We start from the raw sequence: 24,444 nt of genomic DNA on the forward strand, positions 1-24,444 counted from the left end.
TTGGCCTACAACTCCCATGATCCCTCGTTAGCAGGACCACTGGTCAGGGATGATGGGAATTGTAGTCTCAAAATATCTGGAGGGCCAAGTTTGAGGAAGCCTGGACTAGTGATTTAAATCATGATTTAAATAGTGATTTAAATCAATTTGATTTAAATCAAATCCACCCTGCCAGGAAGTATTGTCCTTCTGCCCTCAACCCATTGGCCCTCAGGCTTAAGGGATTCCCATAGCTACCAGGTTCTGTTCACAGATCAGATTGTGAAGTGTGATTGAGTAAAATTGGGGGAAGAGATTGGGGAGAAGAGGGGTGATCACCACAGTGTTCATCTCCTGGGTTCCTCTCCAGAGTCCTGGATCTCCAGCAGGTTGCCCCCTTTGACCTCATGCCTTCCTCCCTGCCTCTGCCACTTTGCTCGTCTGCCAGATGGCAGCACGACAGGCAAGCTAGCAAATGCCATGATTTTGCATCTCCCTCCATGTCATTCCACTTTCTGGCTGCCCTCTCCCGTCTCCTTTCCGGCTGCTTCTACTAGTCCTTAACAAAGAGGTTTCTCCTCTAACTTTCTGGGCCTGACCAATGCTTCCCCAAAAGTGGTTTTCTTGCAATAACTAATGGTAGTCACCTCTGCCTTTGGAAGGTCGTAACTTGGCTATCCCTTCCTTCCTGTTATTCAGCCACTGGCCAGGTCAGCCTCCTGCCCTTCGTGTCACCCGGGCTCTCTGCTATGGAAGCCTTGGATCTCTGCCTCTGGAACCTGCTATTCTCACTTCCAGCTGCCCCTGTCACTCAGAGGAGGGCGTTCCTCTTCCCTACAGTCCCTAGCTGACCCCTGTGTTTGTATTATGGAGATGGTTATGGCATAGGCCCAAGATCTGCTTCAGCAAGCCCTCACATTTCTAGCTAGTTTTCTCCAGAGGCTCCTTTATAACTTGTGCACAGGCTGTTCTTTCGCAAAAAGCTCATTTTAGCAAGGCCTTCCTTCCTTCCTTCCTTCCTTCCTTCCTTCCTTCCTTCCTTCCTTCCTTCTCCCACCTGAACAACTTCCTCGGGTGCTGTGAAGATTCCTTTCTCCTGCTTTCATCTTAAGCTGCCCTTCGTTTTGCTCCCTAACTCTTCTGCTGCTAGATCTGGGCTGTGAACTCTCCTTAGCCACATCTGTCCTGTAAATCTTGCAGTGCATATGTCACAGGAGAGCCAGATTCTGCTGCCTTGGCTCACATCTGTTGCTGGCCTCTCCGTTTCCTTGCATCCCTTTTTTAAAAAAATACTGTGTAATTTCTTCCATGTCCTGTGTGATGCCTTGCTTCTTGCTTCCTGTTCTTCCTGTTTTCTCCTTGCGTAGCCACGAGTGTCTTCTAGTTGGGGAGGAAATCAGAGCACTAACTCTGTTGACCTTGGGTCTCTGGTTGTTGTTGGGCTACAACCCCCCACCCCCTCACCATCCGCTATGCTGGCTGAGGAAGATGGGAGCTGTGGTCCAGGATCCAATGTTTCTCTAAGAGAACTTGCCAGGCCCCTTTTTAGCTCATGTGGGACACCCAAAAGATCTTCAGTGATAGCCCCTACTTCTTTTGCTTCCTGCATCCGGGAGGTGAGGGGGCAAAGGCCGTTCATAATCTCAGCGAAGCCTTGTTTTCCTTCCGTCATGTGTCCCACACCGGTCTGATAGTTCTTGCCTCTCATTTACCGCCCCCCTCCCGGCAACAGTGCTTTGAGATGCTGACTTCTGAGCCAAATGAGGGTGTGCATGCCAAAATCCCAGCATTCCCTTGATCGATAAAGTCTCTTAGATTCTGGCTTGCTGCCTTTAAGCCCCACTGCCCGGTGCCAATGCTTTTCACAGCATATATATTGCCTTTATTCCCCATCTTTCTTCTGCCGTGGAACCTAAGGCAGCAAACAGGGTTTTTCCAAGGCGGTCTCCCATCCAGTCCCCGACCAGACTCTCACCCGCTGAGCTTCAGCAAGTTTCTCTTCCTAGCTTGCGCAGGGCTCCCGAGCTTTTTGCAACTCCCCCATGGCAAGGTGCAGCCACGCCGGAATGAGTCTGATGCAATTCCTCAGCCGCGACTCTTCCAGCTGTTGCAAACCAAGTGCCAATTTTGCGCAGCTCCACAGGAAGCTGCTGTCGGGGTGGGGTGCTCCCCTGAAGCGACTGCATGCTGCTTTCTCATCTTGATTGGCAGCGTGGCCTTCAGAGGCGCAGGGAATTTGGGTCCAGCTCCGAGGAATCCCTTGACCGCCATGTGACTCATTCCAAGAGAGATGAAGGTTGTGTGTTTTCGTCAGGGTGCTCTCAGTAAAGCAAGGCTGATTCCACCCTGTGATGGGGTACTCAGCAACACAAAGCAACATTTCAAGGGGGAAGGGTCCATTGGGAGGAGCGGTGAGTTGCATGAGCTTGGAAGGCTCAATTTGAAACAGGGAGAGCGTGGGTTGGGGAGTGGAAACGGTGGCTCCCTCAAAGCATTCAGTGCTACTGAATTCCCTGGTCTTCAAAAATGGTTTTTAAAGGCTGATCGCCGAAGAATTGATGCTTTTGAATTATGGTGCTGGAGGAGACTCTTGAGAGGCCCATGGACTGCAAGAAGATCAAGCCTATCCATTCTTAAGGAAATCAGTCCTGAATGCTCACTGGAAGGACAGATCCTGAAGCTGGATCCTGAAGCTCACTGGAAGGACAGATCATGAAGCTGAGGCTCCAATACTTTGGCCACCTCATGAGAAGAGAAGACTCCCTGGAAAAGTCTCTGATGTTGGGAAAGATGGAGGGCACGAGGAGAAGGGGACGACAGAGGGCGAGATGGTTGGACAGTGTTCTCAAAGCTACCAGCATGAGTTTGACCAAACTGCGGGAGGCAGTGGAAGACAGGAGTGCCTGGCGTGCCCTGGTCCATGGGGTCACGAAATTGGACACGACTAAACAACAACAATTTTGTGCCCCATTCCTTCAAACCTCATACTCCCATGGTATTGCAGGTTAGGGCCAACCCTTAAATCATGGGATCGGTGACCAGGAATTTCAGGATTGGGGGGGGGGCAATATCTAAGGACATGTTTGAATGAGATGGCTACACAGAAAGCCAGCTTTGCATCTTGGCATGACTCTGCAACTCCCTCTCTCTTTTTCATACTGTTCGTGGTGGTGAAGTGTTGCTCTACATCTTGTGCTGTTGCCTCCTGCCTCTCCCCCCCCCCCACTTCCCCATGTATTCTTGGTGGTGGGGCTTTTATTACAGTGCATTCCTGTTATATTGGGCACACTGGATTGCTATTTGTTGTCTTGTCAGGTGGTTGAGGTAGGAGAACTTAGCCATTGCTTCTCAGGGCAAATGGTTTCTAAAAACGTTTGGCCAATGTGTTGCTCTCCATTGTAAGAATGTACCGTATAGATGGAATGTACTGTAATTTTTGTTGTTGTTGTGTTTTGGGGGGTGGGGTTTTTTTTTGTGTGTGTGTCTCTGTGTGCCTTTTTATTTTCTTACAGAGTTTTCTCCATTCTTTTGTGTTTCGTTTCCTGTTCATGACCCTTGTCTGTCGCTAGCTTCCACCCCCTCCCCTCTCTCCCTTAAGTTGCCCTTCCTCCTCCACTTCTTCCCCTTCCTCATCTGCCATCAATGGACCTCCATCCCCCAAATTCACCCGTGACCCCCTGTCTTACTGTTTGAACGAGATCAATAAGACAGTCAAACCCCGCATCACGTCCTTCCGCAGCCTCAAACGGGGGGTAAGTGGACAATTGCTCTTTGCTAAACCAGCATCACGTGCCTCCTGCCAGTCGTAGTTTTGGTGCTGAGAAGACACTTTTTAAAAAGCCAGAATCCTAGATCACCTATTCGTTTCAAAGCAGCCACTGTTTGCCAATACACTGAATATGGAAAAGAGACATTTCAAATTTGAATATGCAGTCAGTCTATCCATTGTCTGTTTTTGGTGCAGCTGGTTATGCTGCTTTCTTGACCTCAGGTCTGACATACACCTATAAAATGTCTTAAAGACAGATATTGCCCCTCCCTCTTCCATTCTGACCCATAGAGCCTCTGATAACATGGAGTCTTGCAAGGGCAATGAGGTCCATTGAGCTCAGATACTAGCACAAGTGACTTCAGACGATAGCTTAGTGTGTTTGCCTGAGATTTGGGTTATTGACTTTTTAGCTGTGCTGTATTATTATTTTTTATTTATTTATTTATTTATTTATTTATTTTATTTTATTTGCACAGACCAAAACAAGAACTAGTTTTAGCTCCAATGAACTGGCAGTCGTAGTCCACGCATGAATGTAGTTTCAAAGACTTGCACTTTCCAATCTTACACACCTAAAGCATTCTTATGCACGCTTCCACAAAATCATGCCAAAGCAGTTCACAGTAAAAGTGGGAGGAAGACAAGGGTTTAGTTGCTGCATTTCTTAGGTGCTGTGGGTTCAGGTCTAAGATAAGGTGGCTTTTGCTTGGGAACTTGTTACAAGCTTAGGTAGTGGGAGAAATCGGAAGGCACTCTTCTTCCCAAAGCAACACCCATCAGTTCTTATCAATCAGTCTGCACAATTCAGGCCACATTTATACCAAAAAAGCAGATGAGCAAGTGTGCTGGAAGACGACGCTTATGGAGCAAATAACTGGCCATTTGTGCAGTTGAGTCGAATTACACTCTGTAGAAGGAAGGCAAGCACACTCCCTGCCTTGCCTCTGTCACTGCCAAGCAGCCCCAGGGTAGATTGTCTTTCAGCCTTGGTGCGACTCCGATTGTGGTCCCTTGTTTTAGAAAGACCTACGGATCATGGAATTGGAAGGGGCTCACAGCCGGCTGTGATAATCTGTAGTTGTCTAACAAGGTCATAGATGCCTTGGCTTGCTTTTCTGACTAGATCTGGTGAGGGTGCCTGTTGCCCCTCTGTTCTGACCCTTACAGCGCACAGTAGAGAATGAATGACACAAGGGTGGAAAAGAAGGCTGCTGCATTTTCACCCTGGCTGTGTGCTAAGAAGTCCCCAGTCTGGATCTAACCCTGGCCTTCACTAATTGGTCTTATGCAATCCATGCACCACTCAGGCTCAAACTACACGTGTTGCTTAGTGGCGTGGGGTTTTCCCCTCCCAATTTATTTATTTGCCCTCCAAAGCTGTGGGGTAAGACGGGAGTTTGGAGTGGAAGATCATACAGGTGGGGGAGGGGTTTGCTTATTCCTTTCCACTTTTCCTGTCCCGAGTCACTCCCCAGTCACTTTCACCCCACGGAGGGGAAAGGTACAGGTGGTCTAGCTTACAGGTTTGCCATAAGAACTGCTGAAATAATGCTATGAAGTTCTTTGAATGCTCAAAAGCACTGTTGATTATTTCTGGTGGACCTGCCCTAGTGCCCTATACATAGAGCTGGGTGTTGGGATGCGTCCAAAGGAATGGGGGCAATTGGCAGGCCCCTGGCTGGCTCCAGCCCACCGGCTGGCAGCTCGGCAAACTCCGGTCCTTGGATCAGCTTATAACTGCGACATGAGTTTCATGAAACCTTCAGAAACTGAGCACGCAAGCCAGCAGAGATAAGAACTCTTCGCAACAGAAGGGCAGATTAGAGGCTGTGTAAAGCGTATTTAGGGACGCGGGTGGCGCTGTGGGTTAAACCACAGAGCCTAGGACTTGCTGATCGGAAGGTCAGCGGTTCGAATCCCTGCGATGGGGTGAGCTCCCGTTGCTCGGTCCCTGCTCCTGCCAACCTAGCAGTTTGAAAGCACGTCAAAGCGCTGCTCTGGTTTGCCAGAAGTGGCTTAGTCATGCTGGCCACATGACCCGGAAGCTGTACGCCGGCTCCCTCGGCCAATAAAGCGAGATGAGCGCCGCCGCAACCCCAGAGTCGGCCATGACTGGACCTAATGGTCAGGGGTCCCTTTACCTTTTTAAAGCGTATTTACAGGCATTTTATTGAGCATCAGGACAGAGGAAAAACATGTCTGCTCCCCTCCGTGTCTAAGCAAACAGCATAAGCAAAAGCTATACACAAACGCAAATTCCCAGCAAGCTGTGCTGTGCTGGTGTGTATTCAGGCATGTGACACACAACAATCCACACATCTGTTTTAAGGTGGAACGGAATATCAGTATCCTAACACTGGGCAGGGCAAGCAAGATCTGCAGCAGGGGCTGTGAGGCTTTAGGGCAGGGGCCGGGAAATTTTTTTAGCCACGGGCCGGTCCACTGTCCTTCAGACCCTGAGGCAGGCCAGAGAAGCGGCACCGGGGGGCTGGAAGAAGAGGTGAGGGGGGCAAGTAGTCCTCCTCCCCACTCCCAGCTTCTGCGCTTACCTTCCCAGGGACTGCCGCTGCTGCCACCACTACTGCCACTGCTGCTTCTCATGGGTGGACAGAGTGAGCTCATCCACTCCACTCTTTGGCCCACAGGAGTACCAGGGCAGTGGCGGCGGCACTGGAGGGAAGATGAGCAGCGCGAAAGGGCTGGCTCCAGAGAGGGGCTGCTTAAAATAGCGCTCAGCCCAGCCCCCTTCCTCCTCTAGGCAGGGCAGGGAGAAGCCTGGAGGTGGCGCTGCAGTGTGTGAGGGAGACAGGGGAAATGGAATGGCGCAAGGGGGGAAATGGTGCAGCCCAAAGGAACAGAATCCCCACGCTGATCCACAGACAGTCTGCGGGCCAGATCCTGAAGGTAATTGGGCCTGATCTGACCTGCAGACCTTAGTTTGCCGACCCCTTCTTTAGGGCCTGGGATCATTGCTGCCTGCAAGCTGTCGGTGGTCCTTTCTGTGCCTGGGGGTGTGCTAAATGATGTGCCCTAAACCACAGATGGGCTGGACAGATTAGGTGGACAAGGGAAGAGGCAGGGGTTGGGGTCAGTAGGGCAATGCGCATAGAGGCGCCTTAAGGGCACCAGTCCCATTCACATGTGTGTCTTTTCCTGCTGCCAGACTGTGATCACGGAGGACTTTAGCCATCTGCCTCCAGAACAGAGGAGAAAAAAGCTCCAGCAGAAGATTGAAGAAAGGAATCGGGAGCTGCAGAAAGAACTAGATCAGAGGTCAGAAACCGAAAACCACCATCCTTTTCGCTTGTTAGGCTCTTAAGATGGGATTTGTGTGGTCTAAGCGGTGCTTAAAATTAGCTCTTGGCAGTTTTAAATATATATATATATATACACCATATTTTTTGCACCATAACACTCACTTTTTCCCTCCTAGAAATTAAGGGGAAATGTCTGTGCGTGTTATGGAGGAAATGCCTACGGGTGGCATGCCTACGGATTTTCCTCCTCTAAAAACTATGTGCGTGTTATGGTCGGGTGCGTGTTATAAAGCGAAAAATACGGTATATGTTGAGATTTCAGTATTTGAATCTTTTCAAAATCTGTAATTAAACTTGATAGTTAATAATGGTTTATAATACTGTATCCATGAACAATCTAGCCTTCAGTGTTACCGACACCAGGCTTAGCCCAAGCAGTTTTACTCCCTCTCTTACTGTAGTGCAAGGCCACTATCTCATCGGTCTTTTCCAAACAGCCAGGCGGGGTCCGCTGAGAACACTTGACTTGGTAAAAGGCCAAAAAGTTCATTGCTTGTCGGTTGCTATCTGCCATAGGGCAGGATCCTGGCCTGACTGCATTGGCTGCCCATCAGTTTCCAGGCCCTATTCAGAGTTCTGGTTTTGACCTACAAAGCTTTAAAAGGCTCAGGGTCTCCAAGACCGCCTCTCCCCATATGAACCTAGCTGGACCCTGAGACCATCCTATGAGGCCCTCCTTCGTGTGTCTCCTCTTCGAGAGGTCCAGAGGGTGGCAACATGAGAGCAAGGCCTTTTCTGCAGTGGCTCCCCGTTTGTGGGATGCTCTCCCCAGGGAGGCTCGCCTAGCTGCGCGAAACATACTTTTTTCTCCCATGCCTTTAGCTGATCAAACAATCCAAGGCCTTTCAAACTGCTTATTTTTGGTTAGTTTGTTACTATCAGTGCCTTTCCCCCTAGAAAAATAGGTGCCAGTACTCACCATGAAGTAGTTACAGTAAGTGCGACACTGAGAGAGAAAGAGAGGTGTGTGCCGGTACTGTGTACCCTTGAATAACCCCTGAAAAATAGCCCTGGTTACTAGGATAAATATTTTTTGTGTTTTTATATTGTGATCCTCAGATGAAGGGTGACATAGAAAATAAATGAATAATATAGGGGTTTTAACGCTGTGCAAAATTTGTCATTATTTTGCTTTTGTGTAGAAATCCTTAATCATATGAAAGGTGATATCATGGATGCTTTTGTGGAGGGCCTTCTCGGTGGTGGCGCCTGCCCTGTGGAACGCCCTCCCACCAGATGTCAAGGAAATAAACAACTACCTGGCTTTTAGAAGACATCTGAAGGCAGCCCTTTTTAGAGAAGTTTTTAATGTTTGATGTTTTATCGTGTTTTTAATATTCTAAATTAGGAGCCGCCTAGAGTGACTGGGGAAACCCAGCCAGATGGGTGGGGTATAAATAATAAATTATTATTAGTAGTATTAGATTCCTGCATTGCAGGGGTTGGACTGGATGACCCTCGGGGTCCCTCCCAACTCTACAGTTCTATGACCCATGAAAATTAATGCCGTCATAAATTTGTTTAGTCTTTTACGGTGCTGCAAGATACCGTAATTTTTGCTGCCATTTGCTGGATCAGACTCTGGAGATCATTGTTTGAGCTTAAGCTTCCTCTGTAGATTATGCCCTTCATTTCCTTCTGACCTCGCTGCCCTGGTTTGCATGTCATGATTAGCCACGGTCTAGTGTCTTAAACCATTGTTGAATCGTGAGCGTGGCTCTCCCTTGCCATGTGGTTTCTCCCCCTGCCCGGCCCCACCCCAACCACTCACTGCATCATCCAAACCCCGGCCACAGTTTGTTTGTTGCAAGAAAACCATGAACAGAAAGCCAGAAATGAACCAAGGTTTGTTCTTAGCGTGTTTCTGTTTTTCGTTTTGTTTTGTTTTTCCAAAAAAATTTATTGGTTTTCACAACATTATAAACAAACAAACAAACACATAAGACAAACATAAATCATAGCCTTATTGAAAATTACACTTACAGTGGTGCCCCGCAAGACGAACGCTTCGCAAGACGGAAAACCCGCTAGACGAAAGGGTTTTCCGTTTTGGAGGCGCTTCGCAAAACGAATTTCCCTATGGGCTTCCTTCGCAAGACGAAAGCCCATAGGGAAATCTCTGGGACAGCGGGGAAGCGCAGCGCGTCTTCCCCACTGTCCTCGGACCTCCTCCGAAGGCTGGGGGTGGGGCGGAAAGCCCTTCTCCCCGCGCCAGCCTTCGGAAGGCTGTCCTGAAGACTTGTGGTGGGAGGAGGGTTTTCCTTCCCACCGCCAACATTCAGAATGCTGTTCTGAATGTTGGCGGTGGGGATGAAAAACCCTCCTCCCACCGCAAGCCCCGGGAACAGAGGAGAAGCGCTGCGCCCCTTCCCCTCTGTTCCCGTACCTGTCCTGAAGGCTTGCGGTGGGGAGAAAAGCCCTTCTCCGCACCGCCAGCCTGGCAAGCGGTTTCCATAGGAACGCATTAATTGATTTTCAATGCATTCCTATGGGAAACCGTGCTTCGCAAGACGAAAAACTCGCAAGAAGAAAAAACTTGCGGAACGAATTAATTTCGTTTTGCGAGGCACCACTGTATTAACATTGTTAAGTGACTTCCTCGCTTCCCCTTGGTTGGATTTCATTGCATATCCTTTTAACGGTTTTCCAGATCACAGTTCTTATAAAATTTAACTTAAACATTAACATCCTTAGATCTTCACATTATGAAATTAAACATATTAATTCATCACTTAACATAAATAAAATCCTAAACCAATTAAGTATCTGCAAGCTGTTTTCAGTTAATCTAACTTAACATATTTAACTAAGTAATCATTAAATTTAATCCACTCTTAGTGTGTTTCTGGATTACCGTCCATAGTTTCTTTGAAACAAACAAGCCACTTTCTAGAATCAGATGATCCACAAAGTCGCAGTGTGGCTTGTTTGTGCCGTGCAAACGAGAGGGAGTGGGTGTGCCATGTTTGCAGGAAAAGGCATGTTCACAGTTTAAACCATGGTGGCTTATCATGATAGGCAAATGCGGACGCTGCCTATATTTAGGATTACAATCATGCATCTGATGGTGGACTCTAGCCCAGGAAAGCTATAATAGTTGTAATGCATTTGTCTTTGTGGTGCCTCGCGGCTCTAGTATTTTGCAGCAAAAACAGCACGCATAGCTACCCCTCTGGAAAAACGAATGAATCTTTTTGCTTTTGGACGGCACGGAAGGTTAAGAGTACCTCAATGGCCCTGTTGGGTAATGCAAGGCAGCCAACCCCATGGATTCCTGATTTTATGAACCTGCTTTTTTAGAGTATCTTCACAACGCAGAACGTTTTGCCCTCCTCCTTTCTTTCAGGGATGCCTTAAATAAGATGAAGGATGTTTACCAGAAGACGCCGCAGATGGGAGACCCTAATAGCCTTGAGCCAAAGATCTCTGAGACTCTGGGCAACATTGAGAGGTTGCGACTAGAAGTCCAGAAATGTGAAGTAAGAGACTGGCAGGCAAAGGGGGAGGGGGGAATTCTCTTGCACTTTCCAGATTCCTTACTTGCACTTATATAAATCATCACATGTATGGCTCAGGCACGGCTGAACCAGAGCTGTATCCCAAATTTTAAGGTTTAGGCATAATTCTATTTTTGTAGATCTGACCCGGGCAGCAATTTATTTGTCATTTATATCAGTAACCCAGGGTTAGGGAACCTCCTCATTGGGTCTACAGGGCCGTTTCAAGCAAGTCACAGCCACCTGGAGCGGGTGAGAGACTTGTTTCCACCAAGAGAGGTTTGCAATAGTTCATCAGGTCTAATGGGGCACTTCTTCAAGCTGCACATTTGCCCTCACCATTTGATTTCAACCGTGAGGGCAAAAAAGTGTCGCTCCAGCGATGGGCAGATGAGCCGTCCCACCCACCTGCTGTATTTGGTCTACTGGAGGGGGTGGAGATATGAGCTGCCTGCCAGATCCAGTTGCCCACTTCTTCAGTAGCCCTGTAAACTGTGCTTCACACCATATCCGATGCGATTCTTCTAGAGAAAGAGGCGCCGGAACTCACCATGAACACCTCCCTTGTTCTCTTATAACAACAATGGTGCCCATAAACAAAAGACCTGACCTGTTAACAGATTGGGGTGTGCCTAGCAAGTGTGAGACGGAGGTGATTTTGTGATCAGCTCCAGACAGTGGTAGGGTCAGGCATTTGCCCAGATCCACTGCCTGAATCCACACTCTGCACAGAAGTCCTAGGCTCTGTGGTTCAGGTTCTTCGCCATCTTACAAATAGCTGCTGATACACAGCTGTACCTTGGTTTTCAAACAGAATGCGTTCCGGAAGTCCGTTCGGCTTCCGAAACTTTCGGAAACCAAGATGCAGCTTCTGATTGGCTGCAGTAGCGTCTTGCAGGCAATCGGAAGCCACTCCAGACATTCGGCTTCTGAGCCAAAGTTCGCAAACCGGAACACCTCCTTCCAGGTTTGCGGCGTTCGAGTTCCAAGTTGTTCATGAACTAAGCTGTTCGAAAACCAAGGTATGGCTGTACATTACTGCTCATTAGATGGGACAAAAGCTGCAGCCCTGCTACTATTCATTCCCATGACATTTGCGCAGAGCAGCTTCCTGGCAAGTTACACTGAGGGAGGAGGAGGAGGAGCAGTCTCCTTTTTTCTCCCCCATTTTCTACCGTGAGCATCACAGCATCCTCAGGTAGCCCTGAATGTCGTGTGTGGAAGCCTGAGTAGAACAGGGATGGATGAAACATTGGAGAGGGCCTTGTTTTCTTCAGTGGATCATTGTGGCCATCCACACGTTTTCATTCTTCAAAAAGCCACAGCAGACAGGACAGCTGTGCAAGCAGCCCAGGCACCACTGTGGGGAAGATGAGGGATGCAGGTGGTGCTGTGGTCTAAACTACTGAGCCTCTTGGGCTTGCTGATCAGAAGGTTGACGGTTCGAATCCCCGCGATGGGTTGAGCTCCCATTGCTCTGTCCCAGCTCCTGCCAACCTAGCAGTTCAAAAGCACGCCAGTTCGAGTAGATAAATAGGTACCACTGCAGCGGGAAGATAAATGGTGTTTCTGTGTGCTCTGGTTTCCGTCACGGTGTTCCATTGTGCAAGAAGCGGTTTGGTCATGCTGGCCACATGACCCGGAAAGCTGTCTGTGGACAAATGCCGACTCCCTGAAAGCGAGATGAGCGCCACAATCCCATGGTCGCCTTTGACTGGACTTAACCATCCATGGGTCCTTTTACCTGTGCGGTGAAATCCTAACCTGTGTCCCTTCTTCTTCTACAGGCTTGGTTGGCAGATGCAGAGAGCAGGATGTTGAGTAACCGACCCGATAGTGTCACACGCTACAACCGCCACTTGGATCATGCAAGTGCCCTGAACAACAATAACTGCTCGCATGACAAAGACAGGTGAGAGCTGGGCAAGGTGCAGGACGTCCGGCTGCCCCATAGCAGGTGTGGCAGGGGCCCTCTTTTTTATGAACAGAAGATGAGCCAGGGTTTGGGGCATTTGAATCTCTGCAAGTCCCTGGAAGGGCTGCTTTGCTGCATTGGAACATTGGCATGAGCTACATGGGCTGAGGTGCTCGTTGGAACGGAGCCAAGGCCTCAAAACTTCCTTGAGCATCAGATTCATTTTTAATTACTTAATTAAGTTTCTCTACTGCCCTGTACCCGCAGGTCTCAGGGCAGTTTACAAGATGAAATCACAATATATAACAACACAAAATACATAATCGAAAACAAAAGGAAACCAATAACCCCCCAAGCATATTGGATTATTATTTTTGACATGAGTTAAGGGTTCGTGTATTATGTGTTTTAAAAGTCTTTAAAAGTTGTTACACACTGCGAGTCTCAAGACCTTCCCCATTAATATTAGGAATTGTAAATAACATGGTTAAAGCAGAGATCCAAATCTGAAAAAGCCAATACAGTACAATGGTACCTTGGTACTCAAACGGCTTGGCTCCCAAACAAATTGGCTCCCGAACGCCGCAAACCTGGAAGTGAGTGTTCCAGGTTGCAAACATTTTTAGGAAGCCGAACTTCTGACGCGGTTTCCGCTTGAGTGCAGGAAGCTCCCGCAGCCAATTGGAAGCTGTGCCTTGTTTTCTTTTTGAACGGTTTCGGGAGTCAAACAGACTCCCGGAACAGATTAACTTTGAGATCCAAGGTACCACTGTACACATATTTGCAACCACCTTATCACAGGTTCTCATTAACTCTTCCACTGAAACCTAGTTTTTGGTGTATTCCATTTGTTGCTTGACCCTCCCCATCTCCATCTAAAGAGTTAACTTCAGGGACATGAAATTGTCCCTAAGCCCTGGATGTTACAGGCTAGAGAGAGAAGCAGCAGAAAAGTCGAGACACATTGTCCAGTTGCTTCTGTTCCTAGAAGCAGTGGAGACCTGGCCTGTGGCTGTGGCTGATGTCCGTTGCTTTTTTGAGGGTATTGTCCCCTTGTGCCAGGCCCCGGAGTCTCTTCCTAGTCTGAGGCCTGTTGCTTTTTCCAGTGTGCAATGCAGTGCTTTTTCTGGAAAGCAACCTGGAACTCACAGAGATCAGTAGAAGAAGACAGGACCTACAGAATAAAAAATAATAAAAACCCCAGTCCTGTCCAGTCCCCAGCAAGGTGGTTGCTTGGACTCAAAATAACCCATGTTGTCAGAAGAAAGCAGCAAAGCCCTCTGCACATGCATGAGGGAACATCCCCCAGCTACCACCACACAAACACTTTTAAAGAGAAGGAAAAGGGTTTAAAATAGTGGGGCCATGAGAACAAAAGACAGAGGTGAATGGGTCACGCTTCTATGCAAAACATGAGTGACGCTGCGTTTCAGGGGGTTGGACTAGATTACTCTTGGTGCCCTTTCCAATTCTACGATTCCATGACCCACTCACAGAAGTCAGTTGGTGGCTACGTGCAAATATAACCATCTCCTATTTGATGTTCGTTTAAGGTCGAGTTTTCTCAGAGCTTAAATGGACAATGACCCCCTGCGGAAAGTGGCTTGGCTCACTTGCGTGAGCTGCGCCTTATCCTCTGTAGAGTGCATCTGCTTTATTGGTGTGTTATGAGCCTGAATTGAATAGGTAGATTTGTGTAGGTTAGCAGCTGGATCGTCCTACCTTTTGGGCCAGGGAGGGGATTGTTTGCTTTCTGGTAAGGAGAACATTTCTTTTTCTCTCCCTTCCAATTCTTTGTTTTTTCTCCTGCCTCCATCCCATTAACTGGTACTGACCCTCCTGGCTTTTGGTCAGATTCAGTAATTGCGCTTTGCGATGCAGCATAAATACGGAGGTCCTGAATATCGGAGGGAAGCATTTGTCTAAGGGAAGCTCTTGCGGGAGAGCGCAGCGGCCCTGGTTCCTTGACTTGCTTTGATTCCAGTGCTGGAGAGAGAACCAGCTTCACTCTCTTTTCTCCCTTCCCCTTGCAGCCTCAACACCACCCACTCCGATGAGAACCAGGACACACTCAACCAGCCCATCTACACCGAGTTTGATGACGACTTTGAGGAGGAGTTGACGTCTCCCATAGGCACCTGTGTGGCTCTCTATCAGTTTGAAGGTACCTGCTCAGCAACTATATTTGCAAAGGGACGCGGGTGGTGCTGTGGGTTAAACCACAGACTTCCGGAATGCATTCTGTTTGAAAACCAAGGTACAGCTGTGTATCAGCAGCTATTTGTAAGATGGCGAAGAACCTGAACCACAGAGCCTAGGACTTGCCGATCAGAAGGTCGGCAGTTTGAATCCCCGCGATGGGGTGAGCTCCCGTTGCTTGGTCCCTGCTCCTGCCAACCTAGCAGTTCAAAAGCACGTCAAAGTGCAAGTAGATAAATAGGTACCACTGTGGCAGGAAGGTAAACGGCATTTCCATGCGCTGCTCTGGTTCGCCAGAAGCGGCTTAGTCATGCTGGCCACATGACCCGGAAGCTGTACGCCGGCTCCCTCGGCCAATAATGCGAGATGAGCGCCGCAACCCCAGAGTCGGCCACGACTGGACCTAATGGTCAGGGGTCCCTTTACCTTTACCTTACTATATTTGCAAGGAACAGTCCTGCTTTTGGACTGTGCTGTTTGGAATGTGCTATTTCACCCTGCTAACTTGGCAGCGCCAACTTGTGAAGGAGGCAGTGGCCAGGCCAGGCTCCTTTTGGCCTATATGGCTTCGCCTAAGAAATTATCTGCCTGCCCCGCCAGCACAGTTTTCTAACAAAAAGTAGTGTCCTGTATCCAGAAAATGTGATTCCTCATCCTATAAGTTCTAGAGAAAGCAAAGGTAGCCATGCTGCCTTGATGTGGGGGAGGAACCCAAGAGCCACAAAATTTACACTGTACAAATCCCCACAAATTGTTTTATTTGTAAAGCATGTGCAAAATGGTCCAGTTTGCATAATTGTTTCATTGGGGCTTCTACCACTGCGCACTTTCACCCCTCAAAATAATAATAATTTATTATTTATACCCTGCCCATCTAGCTGGGCTTCCCCAGCTGCTCTGGGTGGCTTGCAACAGAATATTAAAAACACGGTAAAACATCAAACATTAAAATCCTTCCTAAACAGAGCTGCCATCAGATGCCTTCTGAAAGTGAGATGGTTGTTTATTTCCTTGACATCTGATGGGAGGGCATTCCACAGGGTGCGCACCACTACCAAGAAGGCCCTCTGCCTGGTTCCCTGTAACCTCACTTCTCGCAGTGAGGGAGCTGCCAGAAGGCCCTTGGGACTGGACTTCAGTGTCCGGACTGAACGATGGGGGAAGTGCAGTAGCGAAAAGGAAGATTCTCCGGAACCTGAGTTCTGTTGTACCTTTCCTGCACTTTGGCAGACCCTCAGCAAGCAAATAGTCCTGTCACAAGACGCCCCTCCCTAGAGCGAGAATGGCTCATCCAAGATGGCAAAGCTCACCCCATACAGTTTTTCTGGGACTGTGGAGGGGTTGCTACAGCTGTTTCCCTGCCAATGTCCTGGCTGGGAACACCGGTCAAGTATCCCAGCTGCATGGGCTATGGAGGCAGAGGTAAACCAACCTAAATAAACCACTGAGCCTCTTGAGCTTGCCAATCAGAAGGTCGGCGGTTCAAATCCCCGTGATTGAGTGAGTTCTCATTGCTCTGTCCCAGCTCCTGCCAACCTAGCAGTCCGAAAGCACACCAGTGCAAGTAGATAAATAGGTACTGCTATGGTTGGAAGGTAAACGGCGTTTCCGTGCACTCTGGTTTCCGTCACAGTGTCCCGTTGTGCCAGATGCAGTTTAGTCATGCTGGCCACATGACCTGGAAAGCTGTCTGCGGACAAACGCCAGCTCCCTCAGCCTGAAAGTGAGATGAGCGCTGCAACCCCATAGTCGCCTTTGACTGGACTTAACCGTCCAGGGGTCCTTTACCTTTACCCTTTTTTCTTTTCTTTTTACTTTTGGGTTATTCCTTAAGCTTCTGCTCACTTGCCGGCTTGCTTGCTCTCCCCTCCCCAACCCCTCCACTCCAGGTTCCAGTGAAGGTACGATCTCCATGCTGGAGGGCGAAGAGCTTGGCTTGATGGAGGAAGACAAGGGCGACGGGTGGACCCGTGTACGGCGAAGCAAAGGGGGCGAGGGGTACGTCCCCACTTCCTACCTGCGGGTCAACCTCAACTGAGTGCCGAATTGGCCGTGGTACGAGGCCTGCGGCTTGGAGACTTCTGAGTCAACAGCAGGGCGCGTGTGGAAGAGAGGTGCAGTGTTTCAGCTGACTGGGGGAAGGACAGTGCAATGCCGGCTGCGGGTAACCCCATCCGAGAAGGAAGGTCACACCAAATCACCGCTGCAGAAACTGGGGGAGGCGACTTTGCTTGCCTGAAGAGAAGAAATGATGGCTGCAGCCCGCTCAAAATCTTGGATAAGAGCCATGGGGGGAGAGGGGTGGAATTGGTCTCCATGCTAATAATGTGCCCCCAACCAGTAATTCCCCTTTCCTCCCTCCCCGCCATGCCTTTGGAGGCAAGCCCAGCTACACTAGATCCCTTGCAAAACGTTCTCTAGCAGGAACGGATCAAAACGTGCTGCTTGCTTCCTCCTTTAGCAACCTTGCGGTTTTGCATAAAGGATGGGGATGCCTCGCTTCCCGCCTCTAGCCCTGGGTGGGTCTCCCATAGTGTAAGCGCAATTGGTGTGGCATGCGCGGGGGAGGGGGTTGCTTCCTCTCTCCCAGCTGCCCTGGGCAAAATGGGCCCGCCTTCTCATGGGGGCCAGGTGGCAGCCATCCCCCTCAGTAGGGCTGGTCGGAGCAGAGCTCTCTCTAAGGAATCAGTAGCTGCTTTGCACTGCAAGTCAGTAGACTCTGTGTGTTTGTTTGTGTGTGTGTGTGTATGTGTGTGTACCAGTGAGAAGGGAGCCGGATTGAAAGGAAGCCTTTAACTTGCACCCTCATGCCACTGTGCCTGCCATTGGCTTTCTGGGGTAGGGTGGAGGGAGAACCGGGTTGTGAATAGCTGCTTGGCAAGGCAGTCGGCTGCTATCGCTGCGTAAGGTGTGAACACCACTCAGCCACATCAAACACACCCAGCTCCTCTTTCCTTGAAACGCACTTTATTTTTCCTGGATTGATTGGCCTGGCCCCTTCAGACATTCAGAAGTGCCTACTCCCTGGAGTCACTACCCTGAACCCTGAACTTTGCCATTGGGGACAGCCACCAATTGCTTCCTGGCCCCCAGATCTGTGGACTTTTGTGTGGCTTTGTTTTTAGGAAACAAAACAAAAAAAGAGGACTCTTTAACATATTAGCCTTTTTATACAGTGACCAATTTATTTTACCACTCAGTTTAGCTTCTTACTCACATAATCGGTAAAATGTCCCTGGCTCTTAACCCTGGTTCCCCCATAAAGCATGGAGAGGGGGTAAGGGAATTTGGGGGGGGGGCCCGAGCCACACTCTCTCTCGAGATGTAGAATGTATTTGCTGGTGCCTTTTTACACTTTATGTAAATAGCAGACAAAATTTAGCCTGTGCAGTTGACTGTTGGTTTCTCTGGCCTCCCAAGTGCGGGTTTTTAAAGAAGTTTATAAAAATGCTAGACGGCTGTGTATGTTGATCATTTGGGAGCAAGCGGACTACCCCCTGTCTCTATCACAAAGACCCCCTGCCAACTAACATTTCTGCCCCCTCTTTATCATAAGCTGCCTCTATGGCTTGCAAGCAAAGCATACATGACATAGACGGCAGCAAAATATGAAATGGCACTTGGCAAAAAGGGTGTTAGGAGACCCGGGGCCCTTCAGCCGGCAGCCCCCCGGGATTAGGTTATGGGGTTGCTGGAAGACCACCGTTTCCCAGTTTCTACTGCAGAGCTGCAGTGAGATGAGGGAGTTTCATAACTTGAGGGTTTGGGGGGGGGTGCTCAACTGCTTAAGATTAATTACATCTAATTCTAGAAAGAACCGTGCCTCGAGTATCTCCTTTAATTTTGGAGTGGGGAGACACCTTCCAGCATCAGTATTGGGCAAATGCCACTAATCAGTTAGCTGGGAGAGCTTAAATACATCTGCAGTTAAGTTTCAACAGCCTTGGTCCAAACACCAACACAGATACCTATAAGCATGTGCTGAAACAGAAGGGGTGTGTAAAATGTAACTTCCTGGGTTCTAAAACCATGCCGGTAATCCCAGATTTCCCCATCTGTAGCATTCTTAATTGGCATTCAAACTAGAGTAGGATGGGAACAGAATGCTTCCACCACGACATTGTAACAAAGGCCTTTGACTGCTTTCTACCCGTTCAGTCCCCAGCAGAGGCTGCCTGTATTCTCAAAGGCCGGGAAAGGCACCAATGGCCTCGGGCAGCATAGAAAGACGACCATTTGTTTCCTAGAAGGAATGTCTATCTCACCGAAAAGTCTCGGCTCCTTGCGGACGCTGCCGCCTGCGCCTTCCAGTCCCGGAAGTTTCTCGTAGCAGCAGCAGGTGCTTCCTCCTTTGGCTTCTCGACAAATTACTCTTTGCCGTTCCCTGCGTGCATCCCAGCTGGTGTGTCAGGAGTGCAAAACTCTTAGTCCCGTTCATTCCAATTTCTGGGAAAGGACAGTCAGGATCTGTTCAAATTTCTTGTGCCTCTCCACCCGGTCCACATCGGCTCCTCTGCTGCCCCAGAATAAGCGGAGGGAAAACTCAGTCTGGAATGCTTCCAGGAGTTCTGGAGTACCTTGGAACCCTGGAGAAAGGGATAAAAAACAGCCGTGAGGCTCCAGCAGTTGTCAGTGGGGAGTGAGAGAGTTACACATGGGTCAGGCGCCAGGTTTGCCCACAATAGAGGTGGTTCAAGGTGTGAAGTTGCACATTATAAGCTTAGAGAGAAGCAGTTCCAGGACATAACAAAACAGCAGTTTGAGCAGTGCTGGCTTAACGGAAAGGCTCAGCATGAAACCATATTCTTTAGATGCCACAATACCAGGTAGAAGAAAGGGCAGCCCCTCTGGGCCACAGTGGCGCTTTTGTGCATCAGCTTAAACACACATGCATGAAAACATTAAGGCAGCATGAAAAGGAATGCCTCTCTGCAAGCCTCTGCTTGAGGCACCAGGTGCTGGCTGTGCAGAATTCAGATCCTGGCTGAGCAAAGCAGATTATGATGTTATCACAAGCAACACAAGCCACAGTGGACAGATGTTGCATGTCCCAAATTTAACCCCCCGAGCTTCAGGGAAAGGAACTAACAGGCTACTCAAGTAGTTCTACAAGACATGAACTCCTGTGGGTTGGTTCTTGCTATCTAGCTTTTTTATTGGAAAGGCAGCAGAAAAGCTGGCTGGAGAAGGGAGAGAGTGTTTGCCTGGGGCTAAGACAAGCGGACACGGAAGAAAATAGTGTATGTGCAGAAGCCTTCGCTGCCTGGAATAAAATGTAGGTTAGGGAAGGCCTTGGCACAAGTTGCACGTGCGCCTGAGAGGCCACGCTTTGAGGATCCCCTCAGGTGTTTTTGTGATGTGCAAACTACACCTCTAGCAACCGTCCAAAAAAATCTCGCTGCTTCACATTTTAAGCACCAACGTGGCTACAGGATTTGACTGAGGACACCCAACAGTCTCTTGCTTGAATGGGGGGGGGGCAAACGGGGCATGCATCTGCACATGAACACATGGCATTTATGGAGGGAATGGCAATGTTTCTGCCACTCTGTAGGACAAGGGGGTGCCACCCATGGCAGAAGCAAGGCTGGACCTAGGAAACTTGGCTGGCAGGCAAAATACAGTCCAGCAACAACAGTAGCAGCAGCAGCCATTTTGCCATGGCAAAAGTCAGCGATAGAACGGCTGCCTGCCAGAGTTCGCTTTGGAAAGCCCAGGTTCCAACCCCTGCACAGCCACGACACTCACTGTGCCCCTGGAGGCATCTGTCTCTTTCTGCAGCTCAGCCAACTTCATTTCCTTAACTTTTTCGGTTTCTGGAAATCTCTACAACAAACAATCTCCATGTACTCCCAAGAAACGTTCCATGCATATGCAATTGTAAATGTTTTAGAGAATAAAATGTAAGTCTCTCATATACTGTACTCTAACCTGAGCACAAAATGAGACTGTAAAGGGATGAAGCAACCAACCTCTGGACAGGCTTGGGCTCATCAGTACTGTCAAGAGCTACCCTACCTTGGAGCTTTGCTTCAGCACTGATTCGGTAGGCACTGGCGTTGTTGGCCATGAACCGAGCTGCTTCCAGCGTCCGTAGAAGAGCGTCACAGGTCTCCTCGTTGCTACCCCAGACTTCTTCTCCTTCCATAAGGCAGAGGAGGGGCAGGATGTGGGGAACTGCAACCTCCTTCGGGGTGGGGACTGAATTCCCTGTGGGGCAGAAGCACAAATCACTTTAAATTATTTTTTAAAAAAGAAAAATGGAAGGGGCCACAACTAGAAGAGCCCATGCCTTGCAGGCAAAAGTCCTGTGTTTGATTCCTGGCATCTCCAGTTAAAAGGACCCCAGGAGCCTCTTTGTAATGGGAAAGACCTTAAGGAGTTGCTATCAGTCAGAGCAGACAGCGCTGGCTAACAGGCTGACATGCAGATTCTCAAAAATGCTGCTGCTTCAATTTAGAGCTCAGTAAGTAAATTAATAATGCTTTTTTAAAAACAAAAAATGGAGCTTCAGGAGACAGTAGGAGAGCAACGGTATATTAGATGCAAGTATATAGGAAGGATGAAATTTTTCTCCAAGAGCCTGTGCACATAATTCATCTGGGTGTCATCCAACTGAAAGGAAAGCCTACAGAGAGTGGTCCCCAGCTAAAGGCAAGGTAGTTGCCTCCATCCACACCTACTTCCAAGACGGGGAGGCAGCAATGCGTTCACATCACCCCCAGCTCACCCTGCACAGGCTTTTTCTTCCTGGGGCTGTAGCCAAACACCGTCTTTTGCACGTTGAGAGGAGGGTACAAAAGTGACCTGAGCTTGAGATTGGGGGGGGGGGGCTGCAATGACAAGCCAAGAGCTGCCATAGTGTTTAGTACCAAAGCACGGAAACAGGAGGTTTCAGAAGGGTACCAAATGGTTTTAAATAGGTCCTTCCAACTCTGCAATTCTTCGGTTCCAGCAAAGCCCTTCCTGTGAACTGTGGCACAGGCAGAAGATCCAGACATCATAGTCTCCCATGTGGAGGCCACAAAAATAAACGTCTGTGGGGCTGTACACTGTGCGACAGCTGCAAACCACAACTAGGTTCAATCATGTGGAAAGGGAGCCATAGAACAATGTCATCACGTAGACGTCATGTTCTGCATCCTCAGGCGTGCCTCCGTCAAAATGGCTGAGAGGTCTCACCTTCAGCCCGGTTCAGGCACCCCATGAGAGGCTTCAGCATCTTCTCAAAAGTGATGGCGCTCTGCGTGTGGTTCTGGCGCAGGTGCCTCCATGTTTGCTCCAGTCGTGTGATCTGTAGAGGGAGAAACAGAGTCTTACTGGACCAGCTACCAGCAGACTTCTGTGTCACAAAAAGACCTGGGTGATTGACCTGATAAGGTTTTTTTTTTAAAAAAAAAAAGAACCCCGCAGAGCATTAAAACAGGGGTCAGCAACCTTTTTCAGCTGTGGGCCAGTCTACCATCCCTCAGACCATGTGGGGGGGGGGGCTGGACTATATTTTGGGGAGGGTGAACGAATTCCTATACCCCACAAATAACCCAGAGGTGCATTTTAAATAAAAGCACACATTCTACTCATGTAGAATTCTGATTCCCAGACCATCCGTGGGCCGGATTGAGAAGGCGATTGGGCCGCATCCAGCCTAATCCAGAAGAAGAAGAAGAGTTTGGATTTGATATCCCGCTTTATCACTACCTGAAGGAGTCTCAAAGCGGCTAACATTCTCCTTTCCCTTCCTCCCCCACAACAAACACTCTGTGAGGTGAGTGGGGCTGAGAGACTTCAAAGAAGTGTGACTGGCCCAAGGTCACCCAGCAGCTGCATGTGGAGGAGCGAAGATGCGAACCCGGTTCCCCAGATTACGAGTCCACCGCTCTTAACCACTACACCACATTGGCTCCCAGGGGTTGCCTACACCTGATATACAGGATGGAAATGTGTTAAATCCACACAAGGGGGTTAATAAGTCTGTGTGCAAGCTTCTGCATAACAGCCAGGGCTGCTTCTATATTCACACCCTGTGGTTGGGCAAATTTAAATTCGATCCCTTTCACTGGCATTAATCTGCACATTTTTTTCTGAGCCCCAAACCTCTTGGCTTTGAATGGCAAGTTAAGGACCAAAATAAGGGCTGGCATTATCAGCACGTGCAGATTTATTGAGGTATAACTTTGTACATGCCAGGAGCAGGGACTTTTTAATGAAACATCAGAAGAATTCAAGAAGGATGTTGATAACTGGGATGAAGCCTCCCCATTCTGAGGAAACATGGCTCTGTTGAAATATCCACGCTCTCATGTTCTAAAGCACATTACAGTGGTACCTCTGGTTACGTACTTAATTCGTTCCGGAGGTCCATTCTTAACCTGAAACTGTTCTTTACCTGGAGCACCACTTTAGCTAATGGGGCCTCCCGCTGTCACCGCACCGCCAGAGCACGATTTCTGTTCTCATCCTGAATCAAAGTTCTTAACCCGAGGTACTATTTCTGGGTTAGCGGAGTCTGTAACCTGAAGCGTATGCAACCCAAGGTACCACTGTACATCCTTCAGTGAGGCCCAGAAACTAGATACTTGTTTTTCAGATGAAAGTGGTTTGAGGGGAGGAGAGATCACAACAGCCATCTAACAGCAAGTCACACAAAGTGAGAGCAGGGCTGGCTTTTCCGAAGGGCCACGCTTCTCCGTGGCCCACTACACAATCCTTCTGGGCAAACAGCTGCTCCACAGCCTTGGCTTTCCATACCCTGCAGCAGATCCCGTGACCAGAGTGTTGGCAAATGCCTTACTGTTCATTTCACTCCCCTACTCATCTCTCACCTGCGGCAGCTGCAAGGCTTTCATCACAGCAGAGAGGGCAAAGAGGTCCCCCGCTGACTTCCACAGCTCCACCGCCAGCTGAATGATCTTGTGCAGAATGGCTGCCCGCTCAGTTGGGGACCCTGTGCAGCCTAGGATGTCCACAGCGATGCCCAGAGCGATGAGGTGGTGCCTGAGGGTTAGCAAAGGGGGAATCTTGAGTGGACAGACAGGGGTCGCTGCTGCCCTCAAAACAAACACAGTCTTGTGCAGCAGCAATGACAGATAATTAGAGTTTTATTTTGTCCTCCCACGAAATCACCACAAGAGGGTGCTGTGCCACAGAAAATGGACATCTTAAAGGTAAAGGTACCCCTGACCATTAGGTCCAGTCGCAGACAACTCTTGGGTTGCACACTCATCTCGCTCTATAGGCCGAGGGAGCCGGCGTTTGTCCGCAGACAGCTTCCAGGTCATGTGGCCAGCATGACTAAGCCGCTTCTGGCGAACCAGAGCAGCGCATGGAAATGCTGTTTACCTTCCCGCCGGAGCGTTACCTATTTATCTACTTGCACTTTGACGTGCTTCCGAACTGCTAGGTGGGCAGGAGCAGGGACCGAGCAACGGGAGCTCACCCCGTCACGGGATTCGAACAGCCGACCTTCCGATCGGCAAGCCCTAGGCTCAGTGGTTTAAACCACAGCGCCACCCGCGTCTCTTACTCCCATCTTATCCAATGCTAAATGTGTTTGAATATACCCATAATTCAGGAAATTCCTAATCCCATCACCTACCATCAGAAGAACAGAATTTTATACTACTGCTGAGTGATCAAGTAACATCACAACCACATTATATCGCAAACCCTTGCAAACACAGGAGTGAATTCTTGGGGGCTGAGGTCCCCCATAAAATATTTGAGGAGGTTGCCCCCCACCAATGTTGATGGGCATTGCCACTCAAA

The 24,444-nt window shown here is 49.0% G+C and overlaps 2 protein-coding genes across 3 annotated transcripts in view; one reads left to right on the top strand and one right to left on the bottom strand.

Annotated features, from left to right (window-relative positions):
- Positions 1–17,594, top strand: part of TRIP10 (thyroid hormone receptor interactor 10) — an 89,325-nt gene extending 71,731 nt beyond the window's left edge. The window contains exons 10-15 of one of the 2 annotated variants that reach the window (XM_082205437.1): positions 3,549–3,731; positions 6,915–7,024; positions 10,415–10,547; positions 12,353–12,477; positions 14,514–14,644; positions 16,569–17,594. In XM_082205437.1, coding sequence (XP_082061563.1) covers positions 3,549–3,731; positions 6,915–7,024; positions 10,415–10,547; positions 12,353–12,477; positions 14,514–14,644; positions 16,569–16,717 — 831 coding nt within the window. In that variant the 3' untranslated portion in view covers positions 16,718–17,594. The remainder of the gene's footprint in view (positions 1–3,548; positions 3,732–6,914; positions 7,025–10,414; positions 10,548–12,352; positions 12,478–14,513; positions 14,645–16,568) is intronic. The other variant, XM_082205438.1, reaches the window with a different exon arrangement.
- Positions 17,595–17,629: 35 nt separating this feature from the next.
- Positions 17,630–24,444, bottom strand: part of SH2D3A (SH2 domain containing 3A) — a 29,468-nt gene continuing 22,653 nt past the window's right edge. The window contains exons 8-11 of the mRNA XM_082205434.1: positions 23,502–23,673; positions 21,862–21,973; positions 20,698–20,889; positions 17,630–19,265 (exon numbers count right to left, since the gene is read on the bottom strand). Of these exons, the coding sequence (XP_082061560.1) occupies positions 19,114–19,265; positions 20,698–20,889; positions 21,862–21,973; positions 23,502–23,673 (628 nt within the window). The 3' untranslated portion in view covers positions 17,630–19,113. The remainder of the gene's footprint in view (positions 19,266–20,697; positions 20,890–21,861; positions 21,974–23,501; positions 23,674–24,444) is intronic.

The sequence above is a fragment of the Podarcis vaucheri genome (assembly GCF_965113315.1).
Source record: "Podarcis vaucheri genome assembly, chromosome: 17".
Lineage (NCBI taxonomy): Eukaryota > Metazoa > Chordata > Lepidosauria > Squamata > Lacertidae > Podarcis > Podarcis vaucheri.